Source organism: Falco punctatus (assembly GCF_963210335.1).
Source record: "Falco punctatus genome assembly, chromosome: 7".
Lineage (NCBI taxonomy): Eukaryota > Metazoa > Chordata > Aves > Falconiformes > Falconidae > Falco > Falco punctatus.
This window is the reverse complement of record NC_137587.1, coordinates 70,949,336-70,972,687: the sequence shown is the minus strand read 5'-3', so window position 1 is coordinate 70,972,687 and position 23,352 is coordinate 70,949,336. Positions and strand designations below refer to the sequence as shown.

At 52.8% G+C, this 23,352-nt stretch overlaps 2 protein-coding genes across 7 annotated transcripts in view; both read right to left on the bottom strand.

Moving 5' to 3' along the window:
* Nucleotides 1–100: 100 nt before the first annotated feature.
* Nucleotides 101–14,247, bottom strand: MAN2C1 (mannosidase alpha class 2C member 1). Of its 2 annotated transcripts, XM_080395455.1 has the most exons (26): nt 13,912–14,246; nt 13,207–13,332; nt 11,983–12,106; nt 10,989–11,059; nt 10,574–10,751; nt 9,900–10,089; nt 9,336–9,442; nt 9,052–9,162; nt 8,573–8,665; nt 8,066–8,182; nt 7,218–7,313; nt 6,751–6,896; nt 6,180–6,303; nt 5,581–5,702; nt 4,667–4,752; nt 3,970–4,140; nt 3,763–3,845; nt 3,499–3,593; nt 3,263–3,367; nt 2,908–3,064; nt 2,423–2,566; nt 2,198–2,307; nt 1,515–1,594; nt 1,274–1,419; nt 786–889; nt 101–705 (listed from the first exon to the last, which is right to left on the bottom strand). In XM_080395455.1, exons 1-26 carry the CDS (start codon nt 14,001–14,003, stop codon nt 588–590), a joined length of 3,096 nt encoding a protein of 1,031 aa, XP_080251581.1. In that variant the 5' UTR covers nt 14,004–14,246; the 3' UTR covers nt 101–587. The 2 variants fall into 2 exon arrangements, with proteins under 2 accessions (XP_080251581.1, XP_080251582.1); XM_080395456.1 differs by lacking the exon at nt 8,066–8,182 and having other exon boundaries at nt 13,912–14,247.
* A 173-nt stretch (nt 14,248–14,420) lies between these two features.
* SIN3A (SIN3 transcription regulator family member A) overlaps nt 14,421–23,352 on the bottom strand; it is a 37,766-nt gene continuing 28,834 nt past the window's right edge. For 4 of the 5 annotated variants that reach the window (XM_080395449.1, XM_080395448.1, XM_080395447.1 and 1 more), the window contains 5 exons: nt 22,290–22,463; nt 20,756–20,848; nt 20,323–20,417; nt 19,553–19,760; nt 15,984–17,243 (listed from right to left, as the gene is read on the bottom strand). In XM_080395449.1, coding sequence (XP_080251575.1) covers nt 17,013–17,243; nt 19,553–19,760; nt 20,323–20,417; nt 20,756–20,848; nt 22,290–22,463 — 801 coding nt within the window. In that variant the 3' untranslated portion in view covers nt 15,984–17,012. Of the gene's footprint in view, nt 17,244–19,552; nt 19,761–20,322; nt 20,418–20,755; nt 20,849–22,289; nt 22,464–23,352 lie in introns of all 5 variants that reach the window. The other variant, XM_080395446.1, reaches the window with a different exon arrangement.

Genomic DNA, 23,352 nt, shown 5'->3' with positions numbered 1-23,352 from the left:
CTGGGGAAGACACTAAGAGAGCAGCAGCTACAACAGAGCCCCTAGGAGGAGACAGACCAGTGCAGTTATCTGGAAATAAGTTAAGAAAACAGGCTGGAGCTTGTTTGCACATAATTTTCTTGTTTACTTGTGCTTCCCTTCTGCAAGGGCAGTGCAAGAGGCAGCAGAGGGACCGAGGAATGACTGTAGCGTGTCTATACATGTTGCTAGGGTCTGGACAACGTGAAGGCTGACACAGGAGCCACTGTGGAAGGCTGCTGCTTCCCAAAGCCCCTGCAGCTGGAGCAGAGCCTGTGCAGGGCCAGCCAGCCTGTCCCACAACTTCACCCCTGCTTCAGCTAGCCAGGCACCCACTCGGGCCCTGCGGCCCTGCCTAGGCAGGGGGCAGCTGTCCTCCTTTGCGGAAGAACATGAGTGCTCTTGAGTGCTGCTCTCCGACAGCTGGGTGGGAGGCGAGGGGGAGACTGCCTTTCCCTGGAACCGCTGCCTCCTTGCACAGCTCTTGGTATCGGGGAAGCCTCAGGCTGTGATTTGAGCTCAAGGTGTTGGTCCAGGTTGCCGTGTATCAGCGAGGGTGGCAAATGATGTCACTGCCTCAAAACCAAGAGGACAGAGAGCACATGGAAGGGTGTGAAGGAAAGCCTTATGCCCCGCTGCTCCAGCGGCAGGTGGCCCTGTCCCACTGGCTGCTCCAGGAGGTCACAGCTGGGGAGGAAAGCAGCAGGTGAAGCTGAAGTGAATGATCTCCATCCCCACAGGCGCCCAGCCCTCCAGCGGGGACTTACAGCATTGCCTCCTTAACGGGCAGGGCGGTCTGGAGCCAGGCGATAACAGTGCTGCCATGCGCTTCGTACAGCCGAACCACCACAGCTTCAGGTCTGTCCTCAGCCTGTGGGGGACAGTGCAGATGGGGGTTCAGACAAATGGGACAGGCGCATCCTATCCTACGCCTCGCGGTCCAGCCCGACCCAAGCAATGGTAGCTGAGCGGCTCTGCCTGCAGGCACGCACGTTCCTGACCCGTGGAGAGGCAGCGCTGACTGTGGCAGCAGTACCCAGGTACAGGTGCGAATGCTACCGCGATCCCTGGTGCGAGTGCCCACCTGGGTGGGCAGAGAGGGGTGTCCTCACCCAGCGGGACACACAAGACCAGAGGGATCACTGCTCCTGCTCAGCTGAGCCTGCCCACCACTCAGCACGGGGGAAAGAGCAAGCCGTGCTTAAGGAGAGCAGCTTAACCTGCTGCCCTCCCCACTTCTGCCCTGGGGACTTGCCTGCTTGACAGTCTCCAGCACAACCGCAGGTGAGCTGACTGAAAAGGCGCTCCAGGCCTCGTGCTGGGCAGAGCTGGCTGGGAACACGTGGAGGGGGAAATTCAAGTTGTAGGCACGCTGGATCACACCGGCATCCTGGAAGGAACCTGCAACACAAGAACCTCTGGCCAGCCTCTGCACAGGCACAGCCCAAGGCTCAGTGCAGCATCCTCCACCCTGCTCTGCTCTGCCCATCACTCACCCAGGTGAGGCATCACGGCGTAGGTGAACTGGTGATGTGTGATGTCTGCCGTGGCATCGGGGGACTTGGGTGCTCTCAGCCTAAGGCAACGAGAGGTAGGTGAGACTGATGTCTCGGCAGCACCCTCTGTCACCTAGTGCAGAGCCAGGGGAGCACTGTGACAAGACTACGGCCTCCCCCAGCTCCCTCGAGGCTGGGCCCCGAGGTGGAAACCAACATGCTGCTGGTTCCTGGCAACAGCAAACAGACCCTGACAATCCCAGAAACTAAAATAACTGAAGGCTGTTTTCCTGTGAAACTTGGGGCTGATGGAGTCAAACTGAAATGCATGGTTTCTTAGCTTTGTACGCATCCATAATATTGCTGTTCCTTCCCTCTCCTTAAGCCTCCCTGCTCTTGGGGTGTGTTTTGGCCAGTAACAGAAAAATTACTTGGTGGAAATGTGGATCTTATCTCCTGAATTATCTATGAGCATAACTCATAAGAATTACATTATCTTAGTCAGCTATAATTAAGTCAGCCAAAAGTTCTCAAGACAACAGCCAGCCACTTGGACTAACACCAGACTGATTTCCTTATTTACTACGATCATTTAGGACCAGGCATTGCCTCGACTTCCAAGAGACACCTGAGAAGGCAAAGTGACGGCTGCAGCTCCACCCTCACCCCAACCCTTAACTCACAGTGAGAGGCTGAGGATGTTCCCGTGGGCTGATGCCCCGTATTTGCAGTCATTCAGCAGTGCCACCCCGAAGCCATGCTCGGAGAGATCCAGCCACTTGTGAGCCCATACCTGCGGGAGGTACCAAGGGACATATTCACCACACGGGGCTACTGCCTGGGAGCAAAAGCAGCCCCGCCACGGGAGGAGCAGCTCGGCCCCGGCACCAGACCGTCCTTCCTCTCACCTCAAATCGAGCCCAGTCCCAGGATGTGTTCCAGTGCGTTGGCCGCTGCAGGTGTCCAAACTGGATCTCATAGGTGGCATTTGTGCTCCGGACCTGCACGGGGAACTCCACCTTCAGGAACTTGTGGGCCTCCTTCCACTCAACCTAAATGCAGTAGCAGAAGGACATCACCATGGGGGACTGAGGCGCAGAGGCTGCATGTATCCTTCCCCAGTGCACAGCAGCCAGCTCACGCCCTGGCCAGACCAGGTGCAATAAAATCACGCTAGAGTCTGAACACAGATGAACTGGTGGGTCTCTCTTCCACCCTTGTCCCTCAGGTCCCCCACGCCTCCGGCCGCCTTCCCCTGAGGCAGAAGACAGGCAGTGAGGGGCTTCAGAAAAAGAAACAGGACTGGGACCATAATTTGGACACAAGGTTCAGTCCCCAGGACCCTGCCTGCACAGCACAGATGTTTGTATGGCGCTGCAGCTGCTGGCCAGACCTGGGTCAGGAAGCGGAGGTAGGGGCACATGGCATCCAGGATGATCTCCTGTATTAAGGTGCTGCTTTCCCCAATCTGCAGAGAGAAGCTCGCGCTTCCCCGCAGGCCCCCAGCCAGGGTAATTTCCAGAGGCTTCAGCAGCGTTGTCACTGGCTTCCTGCAGAAAGGGATAAAGGCAGAGCTGGTCTCAGCCCGGTAGATCCAGGTTCCCAAATCCCAATCCAGCCTCCCACACAGCAGGCACTCACTTCTCCAGAGTGAATGCTCTGTTACAGCTTTTGTTACAACTAGGACAGGGGGGCCAGAACCTCAGAGCAAAGTCAAAATCCAAGTGCTGCAAGCACCGCTCCTCTACCTGGTTTCTAAGTGATAGTCCATCACGTCCCAAGCATCCCAGTACAGGGGAACATCATCAAAGAGTGCAAACTGGTTGGCATAGCAGCCATCTGGGACTGACTCTCTGGAACGAAGCAGAATGGAGAAACAGCAGCGTAAGAAGAACTGGCAGTGGAGAAGGGCGTACAGTGAAAAGAAGACCTGAGAGAGGTTTGAGGAGCTTGGTTCCAGTAACTAACGGGGTGACAGACATACCTTGCAGAGTCCACCAGCTGAAGTGAGGTCAGATGGCCCATCATGTCTAGGCAGGCTGTAATCACTCCATTCTCCATGACAATGGAGCCATTCTCCTTCGGGAAAGTACCAGAACAGATTTCACAGACCCACCCCTGCGGGAGTTGAGTGCCCCAGCTGCAAATCTAGCGTGCAGACTTGCTGTGTGCTGGATTCCCTAGTGTCTCCCCAGTCAACCTCTGATGCGGAGTACACCGATCTGAGGAGGACTGCTGTTGTGCATACCTGCTTCCTCACTGCCACGGGTGAAGGGGACAGCAATGGCTCCCTCACTATAGCATAGCCCATGCTGGGGACCGTCACCAGAGCTGGAAAGCAAAGAGCCACTTGACCAGGCGGTAAAGCCTCCCCAGGGCAGGGAGAGGCAGAGTATTTCTGTGTTAGCCCCTGTAAGAAATTCTGAAGCATGAGTTACCCCCAAGTTAGACATACCTAAAGTCTCTGTTCCGGTTGGCTGAGGCCTGGAGATCACCTCGGTCCGTTCCCAGGGCAAAGTGTTCAACACAAGGGTGCCCTCGGCGCTCCCCGCCTCGGGCTGCAGCAGTTCCCTGCAGAAGGACTGCACTGCTTCCTCCTGCAGCCGCGTGCCAACCCTGCGGATCTCTGAGCAACACAAAGGCCCAAGTTGGACCCGGACAGGCTGTTTCTCACATATGAGAGGGTTTCTGGCACTCCTGTGCAATGTACACACACTTTAGCTACTTCCAAGCTATGATTCAATTACTAATTATCATTAATATTAATTATTATTATCTATTAGTAAGTAGTTAAATTTATAATTATTCTTAACTTGGTTATTACAAGATTACAATGAGCTATGCCAGCTCAACTGGAAAACTGTGGTGTTACAATAACATAAAGCTACTGATGTGCCTGCGGGCAGGCCAGAGCAAACCTTTGCTGGGGTCTATCCTGGCATGCAAGCAGAGTTGTCAGTAACTCAGGGTGTTTTTTAATCCCTTGGCTCTCCTGCTAATTCCCTGTTCAGTTAGCACTATTACAGACACATGCCAACACAGGTTCAACCCGTAGCACCTGGCAATCGGCACTGAAACCTCTGCAGCCTCACCAGGCAGGACCCAGTGTGCTCCAGCGGGTAAGTGCCCTCCTAGCCAAACTCCCTGCTCACCTCCATAGTATTGCAAGGCATCCTCCACCACGAGCTGGATACAGCTGCCTGGTAAAACATCATGGAATTGGTTGAGCAGCAGTAACCTAAACCAGAGAACAGAAACCAGGTGAGGAAGCAGAGGAGAGCACTGGATTTGTTCTGGCTTATCAAACCCTGTTTGCAAGATGGACAAACTTAGTAACTGTTCCTTATCCCCCTGTTAGCAAACACCTGAGAAAAGCATTTTTTTCCACAGCATCCTTGAAATCCTTTTATGTTAGGACTTGTCAACTGCCATCTTAGTAAACCACAACCATGAGGAGTAAGAGCTATTGGTTTTTTATCCCTCAGGGCTACTGGATATATTGTTGCAAAAGTCCAGACAAGTCAAAACTGGCAAGGAATAAGCTTCGGTCGGAAATGAAGCTTCCAGCCAGAAAAGTAGTGATGCTCTGGAACTGTCTTCCAACAGGATAACCAAGTAAAGCACTGAAACACTTTTCAGTTGGAGCCCAGATCAGTTTATGGAAGTGGTTGTGTACACACAGCGCTGCAGTACTGAATCTGCAAAGGTCCCTACGCCCTAACGACGCACCGCTCTCCCACTCCCCTAAGAGGCAGTTCAAACGAAGACAGGCTGTGGTCAGTCACCCTTCTGGCTCCAGCTGAACAGAGCTGAGAGATAAGTGACCATCTCCCACCATCAGCCCACTGAGCTCCCCCATAAACGCCCACGCCAGTGCGGTCCAACTGGTCCGGGCTAATTTTGGTGCACTGAAAGCACCAAAGAAAGGATTTCTACTGAGATTCAGGACATAAAGAGCTGTAGGGGATGGGGAGTGGTACCCCAAGAACAGCCAGCCCTCACGTCGAAGTCCTCAGCCCTCAGCCCACCTTCTCCTGCTACCATCAGTGCTCCTGTATGCCCTCACCTCCAGAGCCGCTGCAGCTCGCTGGCAGGATACTGGAACACACCGCCCCGTGCCACAGCCAAGGTGCTGAGTACTTCAACATCATGGAGTATTCGCTCACACTCCCGATTCCCCTTCTTTATCTGGTGTCAAAGTAAGGAGAGAAGGAAGATGTTTAGGAAATTGGTAGCTGGGAGTGGATCTCTCACACCAGCGGCAAAAGCCCAGCTCCAGTGCAGGAAGGTTGGTTATTTGTCATGAGTTCACCGTCACCAGCGAGTTATTTTTTGCCACAGACCAAACTGAAACTCCCAGCACAGGACACAGCCTTCCCTGTCTCTGTTCCCACCTCCCTCCCCTTCTTCTTCACCCAAGCTCTGCAACTATCTGCTAAGGCGGAGGATATGGCAGCTGTTGAGTCAAGGGGCCCTGCTGTGTCCCAGGCTTTCTTCTCATCCCTCGAAGAAAATCTGACAATAGATCTGCCTTTTGGAGTCCCACTGTTGAGACCTAAAGGGCACTGTCCGAGCCCTGGAGCCACCTGAGCAGTAGTGAAAAGAGCTAATGGCCACCTTGCCCGGGGTGAGGGAGACCGCTGCCCCCACGCTGTGCACACTCACCTGAGCCTGGGTGGTGTACGTGCCATTGTGCAGCTCAAGGAAGAGCTCTCCCACCCAGGTGCACAGCTGCGATGACTCCTTCTCCAGGGCGGAAAAGAGTCGGTCAGGAGTGGAGATCTGAACCCTGCAGGAGAGACGCACAAACAGTGATGAGCCAGGGGAAAAGCCTGTGATACGGCTAATGGTGCATCCCGACCAGAAGGGTGACAGTCCCAGAACCAAGGCCTCAGAAACCCCAACACAATCACAGTGTTCCCCTCAACCTCCTCCTACCCCTCTCCTGCTCCACACTACTCTTGCTGCCTGCCACGGAGATCCGGACATTCCCCGGGCAGGGACTACTGTGCTGGCCACTCACCCCACGGCTCTACCAAGGGCTCACAAGCAGTCCAAGGCTGCCCTGTGTACTTGTTCTTACAGCTCTTGGTGATGGAGAGACTGTTTCCCTGACAATTCTTCCCAGCCCTCTGCTCCCCCCTTCACACATCTTTTCTTTTGGCACTGCTGAAGGCCAGGCTTGGCTCAAAACAAATGCTCCTGCAAGGAGGGAGGAAGGGAGCTCCCCTCTCACCTTGGCAGCCCGTCTGTGTCACTCATTCTCTTCATCCTGTCCAGCATCTTCTGCGTGGGACCCCCTCCTCCATCTCCAAAGCCAAAGAGGAAAGCGCTGTGGTTCACACGTCCTTTGTCTTTGTTGTTCTTCACTGTTTTCAGCATCTAGAGAGATTTCTGGACAGCTACAGTCCCCTGGTGCCCAGCCCCAGCTCCCACAGCTCCACGCAAAAAAGCCAGGTCAGCCTTTAGGGTGCAAAGCCCAGTCCCGCCTGCCCCTCTCCCCCAGCCCAAACTGCCAAAATCAGACATGGACCCATCTCAGAGGCAGGCAACTGACTGCCAGGCACCCTAACAGCCTTTGTCCAGTAACGCTGCCAGCTATCCCTGCTCCCTTCCCAGGCAGTGCCCTCTCCTAGGAGCCTCAGCTCTGGCCCTAAGGGGCTGGCACTGCACTTCGCATGCAGGTCTGGCAACCTCACTCACCTCCTCCACTCGCCCGTGCATCCCATAGGAGTCACCAGGGGGGAAATGGGTCAGGACTCGGGAACCATCAATGCCTTCCCAGAAAAAGGTGTGATGCTGGAGGGGAGCCAAAGGAAAGCATGGTGTCTCATACAGTCCCCCTGTACCACACAGTGCCAAAATGCTAAAGCACAGCCCCACTGCTCCCAGGAGTTCCCAAAAGGAAATCTCTGGTTACACTGGTACCAGAAAGAGATAAATTCACCCTTAGTTCAGTGTTTCAAGGCTCCCAAACTCATATCCCACACAAATGAGTGTGGAGGGCCCACTTCAACCGCATCAGCACAGAATTCGTACACTAAAAGCCCAAGCTTCCTTGCAAGCCCTGTCAAACACACAAAGCCCAGCCCTTTGTCACCAGGGAAGTGCACAGTGGACAGGCACCTGACAGCCCCCTGAGGATTCAAACCGGGCCTTCACTTTCTCTCCATGGGGTTGCAGGATGCCCTGACAGATCAGTGCAAGGAGACAGTTACACAAGAACGGGGAAAGCCACAAAGCCAGGGGACAGCAGAGGAGAGGCTGGGTTTGCTGTCTTGTTAGACCTGCATGTGAGTCACAGCTGCCTATCCGGAAGCAGAAGGAATCTGCTGGCCAGGGGCCCAGCTGGGATCTCTAACCATACCCCTCCTCCCCCTAAAGCCTGACAGAACATTGTCACCACCATAAACTGGTGGCTTCTGGAACAAGAACCTGTGTCAGCTGAGCTGAAGGACTGGCTTGACCTGGGGAACCAACAGGTCCAGCCGTGCAGACAGACTCCAGTAACCGCAAGTCCATTCCCTGGGAAGAAGGGAAGCACAGCTCACCGGGAAGGCGTTCACCAGGTTCCAGCTGAGCTTCTGTGTGAGGAACCGCCTGATCCCACATCCACGCATCAGCTGGGGCAGCTGGGCCGAGTATCCAAATGTGTCTGGCAGCCAGAACTGGGAGCAGAGGTGACAGTAGCAGAGGGGGAGAGACACACTGAGTCACACTGGCCACAAACCACAGCCTGAGCTCATGCAGGGCTCCTTGACTGATAGTCAGGCTCCGAGCCCTTCTTGCAGACGGAGCTGAAGACATGCTGCTGAAGGCAAAGAGCAATTCTAGAGACCTGCCAGGGACCTACAGGCAATGTAACTAAGGCCTGGGGCTGTGCTAACTGCCACGATACATGGGGGATTAAGTATTTTTTCATCACAGTTTTAACTGCAAAAAGGCCGATGTGAGGCACCTGAACATTGTCTCTGGAAGGAAAAAGCAGAGAGAAATAGGCACAGCAAGAGGTGGAAGGAGATGGGTGCAAGGAAGGTATGCTGGAAAAGAGCAAGTACCTCTGAGCAGATTCGGCCAAACTGCTCCTGGAAGAACCGCTGTCCCTGGAGGAACTGCCGCACCATGGACTCCCCACTCGGCAGGTTCCCATCCTGGGGGGAAAGCACAGGGAGTCCATGGGGTAAGCCAGGCACCAGGGAAGGGGAGGTCTTGCGAATGCTTCCTTCCCACCCACCATCATCCTGGCCTGGTAGATCATGGGGAGGATGTGAACAGAGCTCAGCAGAGGGTGAACCGAGGAACAGAGCTCAGCCAGTCCAGATCAAAACTCCTTTCTCAAGGAATGAGAAGATTTGGGATAGGGATGGTATTTTTGCTAGGCTAGACACTGCAGACAGCTGCTGTTTTCTGGGCCCGGAGACCATCACCAACCAGACAGGCTCAGCAAAGGCTCTGCTCTCCCCCTTCAGTGTCAAGACCGGTCCCAGAGGGATGCCGAAGGGAAGGTTTGGCGAGCCAGGCTCACCGTGCTTCTCACCATTTCCACCCAGGTGCCTCCGACAGGAATGAACTGCCCCTTCGCCACGAAGTCCTGAATCTGTGCGTAGAGCCCAGGGTACCAGCTCCGCACCCACTCAAACTGCTGCGCCTGCCAGAGCAGAGAGATCAGCCTCAGCTCCCACCACATTGCTCCACATCGATGTCCCTCCTCTTTGCAATCACACAGGACACTCCTGGTACCCGTCTCCCATCTTGCTTTCAGTCATGCTGGAGAAGCCACATGCCCTGAGCAGAAGAGGCCCCCAGAGGCAGATCACTCACCTGGGAGCAGGCGAAGGTGAGCTCTGGATTGCACTCCATCAGATGGACCACCGTGACCCAGCTCCGAGCGCACTTGCGGATGGTCTCCTCATACGGCCACAGCCAGGCTGCAGGGAAGGCATGGCCCCACTGCTGTTATTACTCAGCACAAGCTCCTTTGGGAATGCGGCTGTGCTGCCTTTCACAGGTTAGCTGGGGAAAATGCTAGAGCAAAATTCTGTCCTCTGGCTAAGTGCCTGACAGCAACACAGCCTGGGGCCTCCAGCTCCTGCTTCTCCTGGTGCATGTTGAGACTTCACCCCTCTCCAGGGACTGAAAATCGAGGGGTGAAGTCCAACAGGTGGAAGGCAGCAGTCTGTCATTCATCCCTCATCACCAGCCCCATCAGAGCTCCAAATGACACAGCGAGAGCCGGACACACGCTCCCCTGCCTTGGTGACAGACCAGCTGTATGGCAGCACAGAGGTCCCCTTCCCTCAGGGCACAGTACCCAGTGTCTGGAGCCCAGGGGCAGCACACCTTTGCCTCCAGGTCAGCAGAGAGGGAGCACTGTGCTGCTCTCACCAGAGTCAATGTGGCAGTGACCCATTGCATGGATGGTGTGCTGGCTCTCGCCGTTCCTCTGGCTGAAGATCGCTGCAGCCAGATCACGGGCAGCAGGGAAGGTGGAGGGGTCCGTAACGTCACACACGTTGACCATCTGGTTGGCAGCGTACAGTGCCTGGAAACTCCTCTGGTTTTCCTCCCCGAGGAGCTGGGGTTGGGAGGGATTAACAGCTTGACACTGAGCTCAGCACATCCTCTGGTACAGCAGCTCTCTGTACCAGCTCGGATGCCACCTGCCTCCGGGAGAACCTGCTACCTCCTTCCAACATCTGACTGCCAGCACTGCCAGGTAAACACTGTATCCCTGCTTCACAGACATAACCGCATGTCTTTGCTCATGTACCTTCTAAAGCCAGGTTACACATACACCCATCCCAGGGGGATCTGGTCCAACAGATCCTGCCTTGAAGCAGAAAGTGGATGAAAAACCACCTGTGGCTTCTCCCTGTTCAGTTTTCTCCTACTCTAGGCAACACCAATTGTGCTAAAGCAGCAGCAGCAGCAAACATTTGCTCCTGCAGGGCCTCCTGGTGGGAGGAGATAGGTCATGGAATGGCGGGAGGAGGAGATAAAATGCAGTTGTGGAAGGAGGTGGAAAGGGTGAGAGAAGGGAAGAGAAGAAGTTTGCAGACCTGGGCCATGTCCAGCAGTACTTCCAGATCCACCAGCAGTTCATGGACATCTCTGTTGAAGACGACAAGCTCAGCCTTGCTCAGAGTGAACCTCCTGTCAGGGTCTGGAGGGGCGATCATACTGCCCTTGCCGGCCCCGAAGAGACCGTTGCAGGCCAGTTCCACGTACAGTGTCAGACTGTGGAGATCAAAAGGAAACCATCAGGGACAGGTCACAAGCAATCGGCCAGGAAAGTCCATTCTCCTCCCCGTGGCATGACCAACCCAGCCTGAACAAAGGACAGAGCTTCTCAATGCCAGACACTTTTCAGAGCACCAGGATGCAGACAAGGATGCCTCACCCCAGCCTCTTGGCTTCAAACAATGGCAAGCTCCCCCAGCGGTGGGCAGGGGTCCAGCTAGGCTAACTACCCACCTGTGGGGTTCCATCTCTTTCAGGCTGCTTGTCAGGACGTAGCTGGTCTTCTCACCTTCCTTAGTCAAACCCTGCATGGGAAGATGGCACATTTAACATGTCTTCAGAGGTCCACAACAGCGGGCTGGATGGGCAGGACAAGACACTCCAAAGCCCAGATGGATGGAGGAGCCTGGTCCCACGTGCCGTGGGACAATGCTTCCCACAAGAGCATGGAAACTGGTGCTGCTCCACAACACAAACCCTGCAGGCACCACCACAGAGCAGGGCAGGGCTGCAAAAGGTCACCTACATCTTTCCACCACCCCAAAGCAGGAGTAAAGCTGACATGTGTGACAAGAATCTGTCCCACTGCTCTTGAAGCAGTAGAGATTCACATCTCAGGCCCAATGCTTGCCTATCCCTCTTCCAAGACAGATTTGCTAACACCTAAGCAAGGGACTTTCAGCTGTTACTGGTTTGCAGACTGGAATTTTAACTCCTGGTAGGGGGCAAACTCTTGAGAACAGACTCAAACCCACCACCAGCAGGCTTGCATTTCTGGGCCAAACTTTGGAAATAGCCCACAGACCCTCTGCAGTCTGACAGCACAGCATGCAAACTGTGAGAGCAGTCCTCTCTCCCACCCCATGCATGTGACCCGTCACAAGCACTGCCCTTCTCTGCACAGCAGTTTTTCCTATATTTAAAGACAGCTCTCCTATTGCCTTGGAGATTACCACTTGAAGCTAAACAACTCTACAACCACATATCCCCCTTCTGTTTTTCTTTGTGACCACTCTGTCTAGACCTCCAACTGTTCTTGCCTCTCTCCTGTTGGTCCACATGTTATTTTACACCCCCCAACACACACAGGCGCTCCTCCGAAGAGCACATAGCAAGCAGGAAGGGATTTCTTCTACTGCCCCACTGCAGAGAGCTGAGGGATAGAACCACTCTGTACATAGCAGAGCACCTGGCACAGCTGGCACACTGCTGACCCACAGCTCCTTACCTGGACAGGCTGGGCATCTCGCCACACCATGCCCTCTCCATCACTCTCCCAGACGAAGTGCACTTCCCGCCCTGCCCATGCCGGGGGGATGCTCAGCTCCACCTTAAACCAGCATGTCTCCCACCTGGAACAGAGCAGGCAGCAACTTCAGCCCTCAACCTCAGCGAGACCATCTCCCAAGGGAAACCACACTTCCTCAGAGCCTCCATGGAAACAGCAGAGCAGGGACAGCACACACGTGTGATGGAATTCAAACGTAACGATGCTACCTGTCCGTTCAGGCCTGCTTTAACCTAACCCCCCAGACATGGCGTAGTCTGGAGGTGGCTCCCAGTACCACTGGCTGGGACACATCTTCAGTTTAAGCAGCACACAGCGCCTGCACAGGCCAGCCTTGTTCTGTGCCACGTAAATTCACTGGGCTTTCCCCTCGCTGTGAGCTGACCCAACCAGTCACTCTTTCACCAAGCAAAACTTCTAACTTGTGGCACCCACTGTTGTCGGTCCTTGTTGAAGGTTAGAGATTTGACAGCAAGTTAAAAGCCAAGCGGAGTGGGGTGAGGTGCTCTTTCAAGCTGACAGGGACTGGAAAACTGTTCCTCCAGCCCCACAGCAATCCCACGACAGTGAACCCAGGGAACACTAGGAACTGAATCATGCTGGGGCAGGGCAGTTTATCAATATGCCTGGATTTGTGACCCTTCTAATTGGCTCTAACCCCCAGGGCAGGCTCATGCCCAGGCAGTGAGGAGGCACGGCAGCCCCAGTGGGTGAGGAAGCTTAGAAGGCAGCACACAAACCCCGTGGTGCTGGCCACAACCCAGCCTCTTCTGGGACCCCAGAGAAACAGACAGTAGCATCATGTCTTTGACAGCTGCTGGGAAAAAAACCCCAATCTTCTCCCAGCCCTGACAAAGCATACAGATCCCATGCAGAAGCAAGCGTCAAGGTCACAACCGTGACTATGAACATGAGCTCTCAGTAGTAAAGATCGATGAACTTCGCTCTTCAGTCCTTGGAAAAACACACATCTCTGTCTGTTTCCTCATGAAATCTCCCTAACGCTTTCTGGGCAGACACCTTCTACCCAAAGCACGCAACAGGGAAGAGGATTATCATCTCATTTCTTCACCAGTGAGAGCTCGTGAGGATTCACACACACAAATCTAAGACGCAAGCTCAAGTCCCACCATGGACATGGCACCACTGAAACCTGGTACTCACGTGGGCCCGAAGGAGTCTCCCACTTTAGCTGATGTGAATTCCTGCCTGACGGCCTCATAGTATGGGATGCGCTGGGGGGTCTGGAAGCAGGAGAGTGACACTGGCGGACAGCGGTCCCCAAAAAGCCTGTGGACAGAGTTGGCCGGGACACGATTAATAAGCCCAGCGTTGCGGGGAACCTGTCTGGGGTCGGGGACAGGGAGCACCCTGCTTTCCCAGCACGGCTGTGCCACTCTGCTACTACTTAATACCCTCACAGTATTAATTAACAGAGTAATAATTTGCCCCGCAGAGGGGGCCTGCTGGAGTGGGGCTGCCAGCAGCATCCTCCCCTCCCTGCCAAGGAGGGCTGGGGGGCAGAGGCGGCCGTGCCAGTGGCGCCCCAAGGCAGGGCTTCAGGCTGGCCAAGGTGTGTGTGTGGGGGGTGGGGGTGTATGTCTGCTTTTCCACTGAGCCCCCTCAAGACCCCGCAGCCCTGCGGTGCAGGTGGGGGGCACACAGACACGCACACACACATCCCACGCCCCCCACCACACAGCCACACACCCCACACACAACATAACCCCACACACCCCCCACCACACACCCCCACCACACACCCCACACACCCCCTCCACCCCCCTCACATATACCCCACACAGACACACAGCCACACCGACAGCCACACACACCCCCCGACACACACACACCCCGACAGACGCCCACCTGCCCCGCAGGTTGCAGTCGGTGAAGTAGGTCTCGGAGAGGAACTTCTCCACCCGCTCCAGCGCCGTGCGCCGGTGCTTCATGGCGGCCATGGCGGCCGGGCCGGGCCGCTCTGCGCATGCGCGGCCCCTTCCACACACACGTTCCCCCCCCCGCCATCTGCCGCCGGGGTCCCGTCCCCAGGGCCTGTCCCGGCAGCGGGCCGGGGCCGCCCGCCCGCGGCCTCCCCGGGTGCCAGGGCCCGGCCTGCGCCCCGCAGCGACCTCGCTCGCTCCTGGCTGCGGCGGGCGCGAAGCTGCCGCCCCGCCCGAGGCGAAGCGCCGCCCGTTACCGCCCGCCGCCCCTCTGAGGAGAAGCGCCGGGGCACGGGCGGGAAGCCGGAGGCAGCTGGCCTCTCACGGCCGAGGCTCTGCGGCCTTCCTCTCGTCCTCCCGACCCCCGTTTCCCCTCAGAACCGCCCCAAAGTGCCGTGGTACGGGATCGGGAAGGAAGAATCTGTACACAGCGAGTAGCCCTGATATTTTAATGGAAATACTGCACTACAGTCAAGTTTACAACATTTGTATAGAAATCACATGGATTGTGGGCCGAGGATCACGTTACAGAATACAAAAAGCAAGTTCAAATAAAAAGAAGAAAAAGAAAAAAAAAACCCAACCCCCAAACCTCTGCTATTGTACAGGCGGGCGCAGAGCTGGGGTGCCGGCCGCAGGCAGAGGTGCTCCCCTGGCGTGTCCCGGGGGTCCGCGCCAGCCCCCCACGCTCAGTGACATGCAGGCACAGGCTCCTGGGACAAGACACCCACCAAGCAGCAGCAGCAGCAGCTGTTACCTCCAAGCTGGTCAAAAGTCTAAATCACCCAAGATTTCCACTTCCAGATCACCTTGAGCATACAACAGGGGAAAAAAAAAAAGGGGGCGGGGGGCGGGATAGAGAGCAGGGGGAGCACGCATGGAACCTTTGCAATGGAAGAGGACACGCAAGAGCCCCTTCCTGCCTGTGACAGCAGAGGAGGAACGGAGATGGGTAACTTATTGCTGGCAAACCGTCAGTATTCCCCGCTGGGCTCTTCCCTTCCCCTCTCTCCATGGGAAGTTCCCGTTCAGGTTCAGGCTCTGCCGGGCGCGCAGTGGCCCCTCAGGCCGCACGCTTCCCCCGGCTGGCAAGGCACGCGTCCCCCTCCCCAGCCTCTCCCCAGCTCCCTGCCTCTGGAAAGGGCTGGCGTCCCAAGTGCCGGGAGGAGATGACCTGCTGTCTCGGAAAAAAATAAAATAAACCGTAAATCCCTGGGAGAGGTTCAAGCAGCGGCAAAGCCCTGCTCACGGCTCCCCCAGCCAGGGACGACAGAACCCGTGTTGGGTGCTTAGGACTGGCAGCAAGGGTTTGTGCAAGGAAAGCTGCCTCCTTTGAGGAGGAGAGACAGTGCAGTTGTGTCTGTCGTGGCTTACGAAGTCCATGCCGACTTCTTTTTTTTTTTTTTTTTTTTTTTTTTAAATCTGAATCTTCCCCCGTGTTTTAAATATCTGCCAGCGCTAAACTTCTATACTTAAAAAAATATATATCTCATATGTGGATTTCACTAGTGAAATTCACTGAGACCCGTCCCACCCCCTCGCCTTTCTCTTGCACGCACGCACGCACAGAAACACACACGCAGAGCAGCTCTATCAAATACTGGTTTGGTACTTCAGGTGATGTTTTCTCCAACACTGAGAGGGAAAAATACATCAGCACAATCAACCCCAGCTAAGTAGCTCAGCAACACTTCCCAAAAGCGAAGGTCCTTGGAGCTGGAAGACTAGGTGGATAAAAATTACCCACCGGGAAAAACAAAAATTAAAAAAAATTTAAATTATATACTATATATTTATATATCTTAACAGGCTGCTTATACCTCGGTTGTGTTAACCGCAAAATGCACGCGCTGCCTCTGCTTTTTCCTCTCAGATTGTGAAGCCAATCCTATAAAATGGTCAGATGTGCCCCCCCACCCCCCACCCCCAAAACTGCATGCTGCACGGTGCCTTTCAGACCAGGAACAGGGCTGTGGGTGAGCGAGTGTCTTCCTCCAGTTAAGAACAAAGACATTATTTTTATTTACAAAAAAAGGAGAAAAAAGTTTCCACACAAAAGCACTACAATGATAACTCCCTTTGGTAAAAAGTGTAATAAATGTCTCCGTCGGTCTGTCGGTACTAATTCTCAAGCCACCTGGTACTATGGTACACAAGAAGCTAGTACAGTTATGCTAGCACATCAAGCATACTTCCTTTAATAAAAAAAAAAAAAAAACAAAACAACAAAACAAGCAAAAAACCCCCCCAAAATTGACAATTTGTACATTTATTTACAAAAAGGAGGGGAACATGTTAAAACTGTGTTGTTCTCGGTTGTGTGTGTGTACGTACATGTGTGTGAAAAGCTGGTGCATGGCACTAGGAGAGACTAGTAAACAAGCAGGTACAAAAAAAAAAAAAAAAAAACCAAAACAAAAACAACCAACCAAAAAAAAAAACCCAACAGTTCCACTGGCACTAGAAAGGACAGACCGATCTGCACGGGGTGAGTCCAGCCTGGGAGGGAGGAGAGGGAGGCGAGAGGAGCCCAGGGTCCAGGGTCCGCTCCGTGAGTGGCGTCGGGCTGCCCCACGGCCCCGCGCAGGAGCCCGGCCGGCTGGCAGCAGTGTGCCGGGAGGAGAATCCGGTCGCGACAGGCACCTGGGGATTTCGGGACACATCCAAGCGGTCTGGTCGTGGAGAGCCTCCGGTTCTCTTCCCTCGCCGCTCAGGGCCTCCAGGGAGTCAAAGCCTCAACACTGCTGGTGTGTACGAGCTCGTTGTGTTTCTCTGGGATGGCTCAGTTCAGAGAAGGGTCCTTCCTGCCCTCAGGGGACGCGTGCCAGCCCAGCGGCCCGGCGGTCCCAGTGGAGGTTCGCGTCCCGGCAGGGAATCCCGCTGGTGACAGGCTGTACCAGCCACGCACTAGTCAAGTGGCCATGTTACGGAGATACACAGTGAGGGGAGAAAGGCATCTTCCTCCTTTCCTTGATGCGCGCACACACACACACATCTCCCGGGCTCTTCCCTCGCCCCGGGGGAGTTTTACGGTGTCTTGAATATCGTGCCATATTTGACGCGGTACTTGTTAATGCTCACAAAGTGCAGGGTCTCTGTGTCACAGGTGGTGGTGCAGGGCACTAAGCCCTCCAACCCTTCGCCCATTAGCCACTTGTTTGTCTCAGCTGCCATTTCACGGGGCACATGCTCCTTGGTCCATTTGTCCACCCAGGCCTGGAACCGCTGGTGCAGCCGCTTGCTCACTCTTTCGTGGGACTACAGAAATAGGAAGAGGTGTTAGAAAAAAGTGGCTTTGGCCCCCAAACCGCAGCATTACGCAAAGCTCAGCTACCAGCCGACACAACCAGCCGATCAACAAGCAGGGGGAATCAGTACCAGACACCAGCCCTTGCTAACAACAGAGGAAAAGCTCTGATAAAGGCCCCTGGGTCTCCTCTCTTGCAGTGTCAAAATGAACTGAGAAATACCAAAAGGTTTATACTCTTGGTTTAATACAGCAGCTCTCAGGCTGGGGACACAAACCATACCACATGGGAGCCCCAGACTGCGTGCCCAGCATGGAGGCTCTTCTGCATCACCCAAAAGATGCCACCTCCTCCTCCTCAAGCAGCCAGGAGCCAAGGCAGACCCCAGACCAGGCAAGCCCTGCTCTCCCTAGCCCTCGGGGTCTGCCTCCAGCCTGCCATGAAGGGACACAGCCCCAGGAGAGAACAAGCTCAACATGCTTTACACACCTCGGGGGACCCAGCTGCTATGGAAAATTAAGAGCCTGGTCAGGTCTGAAAGGTTTGACAACCCCTGGCTTAACAGAAGCATGAGGAGAGGAAAAACTGCACACAGTTTTGAGTAAGAGCATCATCTGCTTAAGGAATGTAAAATCCAGGAGAAATGGTTTAAAGCCATGGCTTGAAAGCTATGACTACAGTCATAACTAAAACCAGCAAATACAATTAAACCTCGACATTAAAACTTATTTATATTTGCTTTGACTGCTCAGTGTTAACTGTTAAATCCAACAGATTTGTAGTCCAGTGTAGCTTATGCAGCTCCTTCGGTGTACTGCAGTAACTGAGGGGCTATGCTGTGTGCTATATATTTGACAGTTCAATAATTTGACTTATGTTCAGATTCTCTGTGAAAACCACTGGCACATAGTATCCTGTTTATGAGATTGCTTCTCCTGGAGATTTGTGCCAGCTGAATGGACTACATGGAATTCAATCAAAATCCTCTGTACCGGCTTTTCAAAGAGGCAGTACTGAGATAAACCACTTTCATCTGATGTGAATGCAAGTTTAACAAAATTACTTTACAACTAATTAAATAAAGCCATTATTTGTATTTCATCAGCAAGAAACAGATGGGAAGTATTGTTTCATGATTCTAAATACGTGACTAAAACAGAGCTGTGAAGGATGATTTACTAGGCAGGAAGCAGCACGCACCTCTCCCGCTCCCTCAGCTCCCCATGAATTTTCTCAGTGGTCAGTAGTTTGCTCAGAAAAGCAAATAATTTAATAAACTGAAAACGTCTGCAGCCACAGAAGAGACTACTGCTGACAGAGCCTCTCAGGCACCTCTGCTTCTAGTTGCTTAAGTCAGTGACTTTTGCCAGAACCTGGCAGGTTTCACTTTCTTTTACATTCTGGCATTGTAAGCAATGGCACTATAAGCTCTTCAACGTTGTGTTTTAAATAGATTGTAGTAAAATTACAGTAAAGTATTTAAAACCTCAAGTCTAAATAGCCCGACTAGAACTGGAGTTTGTTGTTAAAGCTCTCTGGCTTTCTCTATTGGATGGAGATTTTCCCATGGGATGAGAAAAGTAACTGAATGTCGAAGTGTTCAGAAGACCAAATCAGCTTTCTCCAACCTAATCCTCCTGAATTTGGCTGATCTGGAGTCACAGGCTGTTTTCATCTTGAAGAAACCCCAACCTCTACAGCTCAAGAACAGCCAGAGAGCCTCCTGCATCTGCTCTCCCCTGCCTCCCCACCTATCCCAGTCACCCTCTCCTCCTTTCCCTTGCCCCAACAGTTACTTTTGGCACACAGAACCAGAAGCAAATTTGAGTCACTTCAAAAAGTCAATTTCCAATTAAAAAAAATCAATCGCAAACATTGGCTGCAAGATGCGAGATGTCACAGACCCTTAGATCCAGGACTTTCGAGCTCTGGAAAAACATCTATGGGGATTTTTCTGTATGGGTGGCCTCACTGCTCCCATCCGTGCCACAAAACCAGCCTTTCCAGAGCTGCTGGCTGTGCTCTGCGACCCGAGGGCTCCCGCTCTCCGTGACTTTGGGGACAGGGAACAATGAGGGAATGGTACCCAGCGGGAGGATGAAGAGAGTTGGAGGCAGAAGAAGAAAAGATTACACCTTGGGAACATTCAGAAGATCTTTAGTGCCTGCAACTGGTAGCTTCTGGCAACACCAAGACCGCTAAACATTACCGATCAGGATCCCCGAGGACATTTCATCTGACTCTCCCCACCTGCCTTTTGGGAGCAGGGGGTCCCAGGAAACACCAGCTTCCCACCCCAGTCTTTCCACTCACTCCTACCTGCTGAGCTCGCAGCAAAGCGGTCCTCCTGTACATGTAATCCTCCGATTTGATGACGTACACCATCTTATAGGAGTTCAGTTTGAATTTACACTCCAGCTTGTCCAAGCTCTCCACGTTCTCCATGGACTTCTTGCTGTTCCCCTCCTTTCCTTCCTTCTCCTGCTGCTCCCGACCACGCTGACACTTACGGATCCGCCTCAGATTCCTGCAAACCAGAGAACCCCTCTTGGAATTAGTGCTTACCCTCTAGCACTACTAGGGTGGATGCAGCTGGTGGACCTGTGCTGGCCCCTCAGCTGGCAAACAGCTTGGAGCACAACTGCCCATTGCAGTTCTTCAGGCTCAGGCCCCTACAACAGGTCAGCCCACTAGGTTTACCTTATTTCTGAAATTACAGCTACAGTGCAATCAGCTCCCCGCTCACGAGCAGCCCTGACTGGCACCCACCATTTTCAGGTAGGGGGTTACTGTAGGCCAAGGCAGGACTGCCAACAAAAATGTCATCTGGCAAGTCACCAGCCCTCACTCCTTCTGCCACCTGTGGGCCATGCCACCTCTGTCACTGGAGAGCAGGAGCCTGGGGAGGACCCACAGGATGAATGGCAGCACGGTACCTCTACACCACGCCGCCAGGGTAATGGCTTCTGTCGTAGCATTAAAATACAGGCAAGACTGACGGGCCAGCACTGCGGCGGAGCTCGGTTGCCCTGCCCTGAGCCCACATACAGCCCATCAGGCAGGGTTCACAGCACAGCCCAGCCACTCACCTCGGCAGGAAGACTGGTTTCTGGGCCAGGTGCTCCCGGAGCTCAGGGGAGGTAGAATCGGAGTTGACGTACCGCTCCACGTAGTCTGACCAGCGCTGGAAGCAAGCACAGAGCACAGATCAGCCACTGCCTTCCCACCAAACAACACAGAATGGTTAAGGAGGCTGAGCTAGAAGTTATAGGTTTGTTTTGGTTTTTTTTTGAACGTTCCGTGCATCTTATCTCCAAAAAGGCAAGTATAACATTTCTCTATACAGTTTTGAGATCTTTCTGATACAAAATAAACCTAGAAGGATTTGCCCACTCACACTACTGAAATCTTTACAGTGTGTCATTGATGTTTCTTTGTGCTAACAGACAACAGTCAACTGGACACCCTCGTCCAGCGCACCCTTGACCATCCCAGTCAGCTGTCTGGACAAACCGCTCTTACCTCTGCTTCTACAGGGTCATCAGAGTTCTCCTCTTCTGTGTCCAGCAGTTCAATGGTTAACTGAACTTGACCTCTGCTCTGAATGAACATCAGCTATAAAGAAAAGGCAGAAGGGACTTCAGTAAAAGGTTTCAAAGAGAAAAAGCAACCTCCACTTCTCAGTGGGGCAAAGGGAGAATGAAGTAAGTTGGCGTAGTTTTAAGGGAAAAATCTGTGCTTCCCACATGCCTGGCAGTGAAGGGAAAGCACCAGCCAAATTGCACAATCTTTGAGGAACAGAAAAATTGCAAAGCTTTTTGAAAATCTTTTCTTTTTGTTGTTGTTTTTGGAGTGCTGCAGTTCCTTCTTGAGCCCCCAAAATAAGTTTGGGGGCAAGGGAAGAGAGATGGTACACGCAGGCTTTTATCCAAAGTACTTTACTCTCTCAGAAAGGGCCTGAGCACTTCCTGTATCTCAGGCGAAGGAAGCACGGATTTGATTAGCACAGTGCACGTTTATTTAGCAATGTATGCAGTCAGCAATGATTTAATGCCCAGTCAGTCAGTATTAGCAGATCTCCCCACAGTCAACAAAGGTTGAGACATAAGAGAAACTGGAGAGTTTGAGCTAACAAATTAAAGCCAGTGACAGCAAGCAGTCAATAAGATACAACCCAAAGATGTTGTGAAGCACAAGAGATATTAATTGCTGTTCAGGAAATACATTTCTCTTTGAAACCTTCTTTCTGAAGCATCCTTATAGAAGGATTAATCTATGATGTGCCAAAAGCTGGGGACACGCATGCTTTGGTTTTGGTTGAGTTAGTGTTAATTTTCTTCACAACAGTTAGCACGGGGCTATGTTTCAGATTTGTGCTGAAAACTGTGTTGATAATTCAGGGATGTTTTCATTACTGCTGAGCAGTGCCTCCGTGCAGTCAAGGCCTTTTCTACTCCTCACCCCACCCCACCAGTGAGCAGGCTGGGTGTGCACAAGGAGCTGGGAGGGACATGGCCGGGACAGCGGACCCCAGAGATGTTCCGTGCCGTATGACATCATGCTCAGCATAAAAAGCTGGGGGAAGAACAAGGTGGGGAGGGATGTTTGGAGAGATGACGTTTGCCTTCCCAAGTAACTGTTACATGTGATGGAGCTCTGCTTTCCTGAAGATGGCTGAACACCTGCCTGCTGATGGGAAGTAGGGAATTAATTCCTTGTGTTGCTTTGCTTGCGTGCGCAGCTTTTGCTTTACTTATTCCACTGTCTTTATCTCAACCCATGAGTTTTCTCACTTTTACTCTTCTGATTCTCTCCCCTGTCCCACCAGGGGACAGGGAGTGAGTGGCTGTACAGAACTTAAGTCACTGGCTGCAGTTAAACCACGACAACAGGTCACCAAAACTTTCCTTTCAACTTTCCAAGCTACGGAAAGCCCTCAGCACTCTCAGGTGCCTAAACAAGGCTCCTTTTTTAAAGGACTGTTGCCTCTCCCTTCTTAAAGGGCACCCCCTCACTGCTTGCTGCTTTTACACCACGGTTCACAGCCCAGCTTTACCTTGAAACAGTTCTCCTCTGACATGAGCTGCTCAGCTTTGCGTTGGTACGCAGCCTCCAAAAGAGTACGAGAAGACTGAGAGGCAAGAAGACCTCCTGTGGCTCCATTGTTGTTCTCTGACAGGTAGAGGTCCGTTACCTGCACACAGATCTCATCACTCACTATGTGTTGGAGCTGCAAAAAGGAAAAACACGGGAAAGGTGTTTGTCAAAGAGTATGCTACATGCCCATCAGCACAGAACAGAAAGAAACAAAGACGTAACCATGGGTTTAAGCCCTAGCCAAAAAAAAAAAAAAGGAAAAAAAGGAAAAAAAAGGCTAAAAAAGCATGAGTTTAAGGCTACATCTTTAGTAACTTCTTCCAGTTGTGATTATCTCTGCTGCTACTGAAAAAAACCACATTATCTTTAAAAAAAAATCAGCAGGTGGCAAAGTACAACTACTTGGAATAAAACTACGTGCAGAAAACACCCTGGTCAGCAGCAGGGGAGGAAGGGCTAAAGCACTGTGACACAGCATATCCCCTCCTCAGCAAGGGGCTGCTGCTGCGTCTGAGGAGAGAGGTGGGAGACTTAGTATCAAATCTATATTTTGTACAAGTTTAAAAATCAAACGTCGCTCAACTGTCTTTTGAATTCAGTTCATCTCTGGACTGAATTAAAGGGCTGCTGAAAAGAAAAGCAGCTCTACCCTTCTGAAAGAGTAAAGGCTTTTCAAGCCATTCCACTTCCAGCCCCTCATGTCTGTTTTTCTTCTTTATGCTACAAAAAGACACATGAAGAATTTTTCCCTCGGTCACACATTCCTCCTACCAGCCCAATAGAAGGACTAGAGTTTAACAGCCAAAACGAGCTTCTCAAACAGCCAGATAAAAAGAGACAAAGCTTTGCAGAAAGGGCATGCACTGCTCCTACGGCACTGGTGAAAATGAAGGAAATTACTTAAATGTCATTTAATTATTTTTCAAAGTTAAAGCAAGATTAGCTACGGAGATGCTTTGAACCTGAACCCTTATACCCTAAAACTTCTGGAAAACAAAGGGGGAACTCTATACACACAGAGA

What these genes read in the sequence shown, in the direction of transcription:
- MAN2C1 (XM_080395455.1), bottom strand. Translation starts at nt 14,003, where the DNA reads ATGGCCGCCATGAAGCACCGGCGCACGGCGCTGGAGCGGGTGGAGAAG. An exon ending in GAGCTGCAGCGGCTCTGGAG is followed by an intron (nt 4,753 to 5,580) that starts GTGAGGGCATAC and finishes TCTCTGGTTTAG; the next exon opens with GTTACTGCTGCTCAACCAAT. An exon ending in AACATCCTCAGCCTCTCACT is followed by an intron (nt 1,595 to 2,197) that starts GTGAGTTAAGGG and finishes TCGTTGCCTTAG; the next exon opens with GCTGAGAGCACCCAAGTCCC.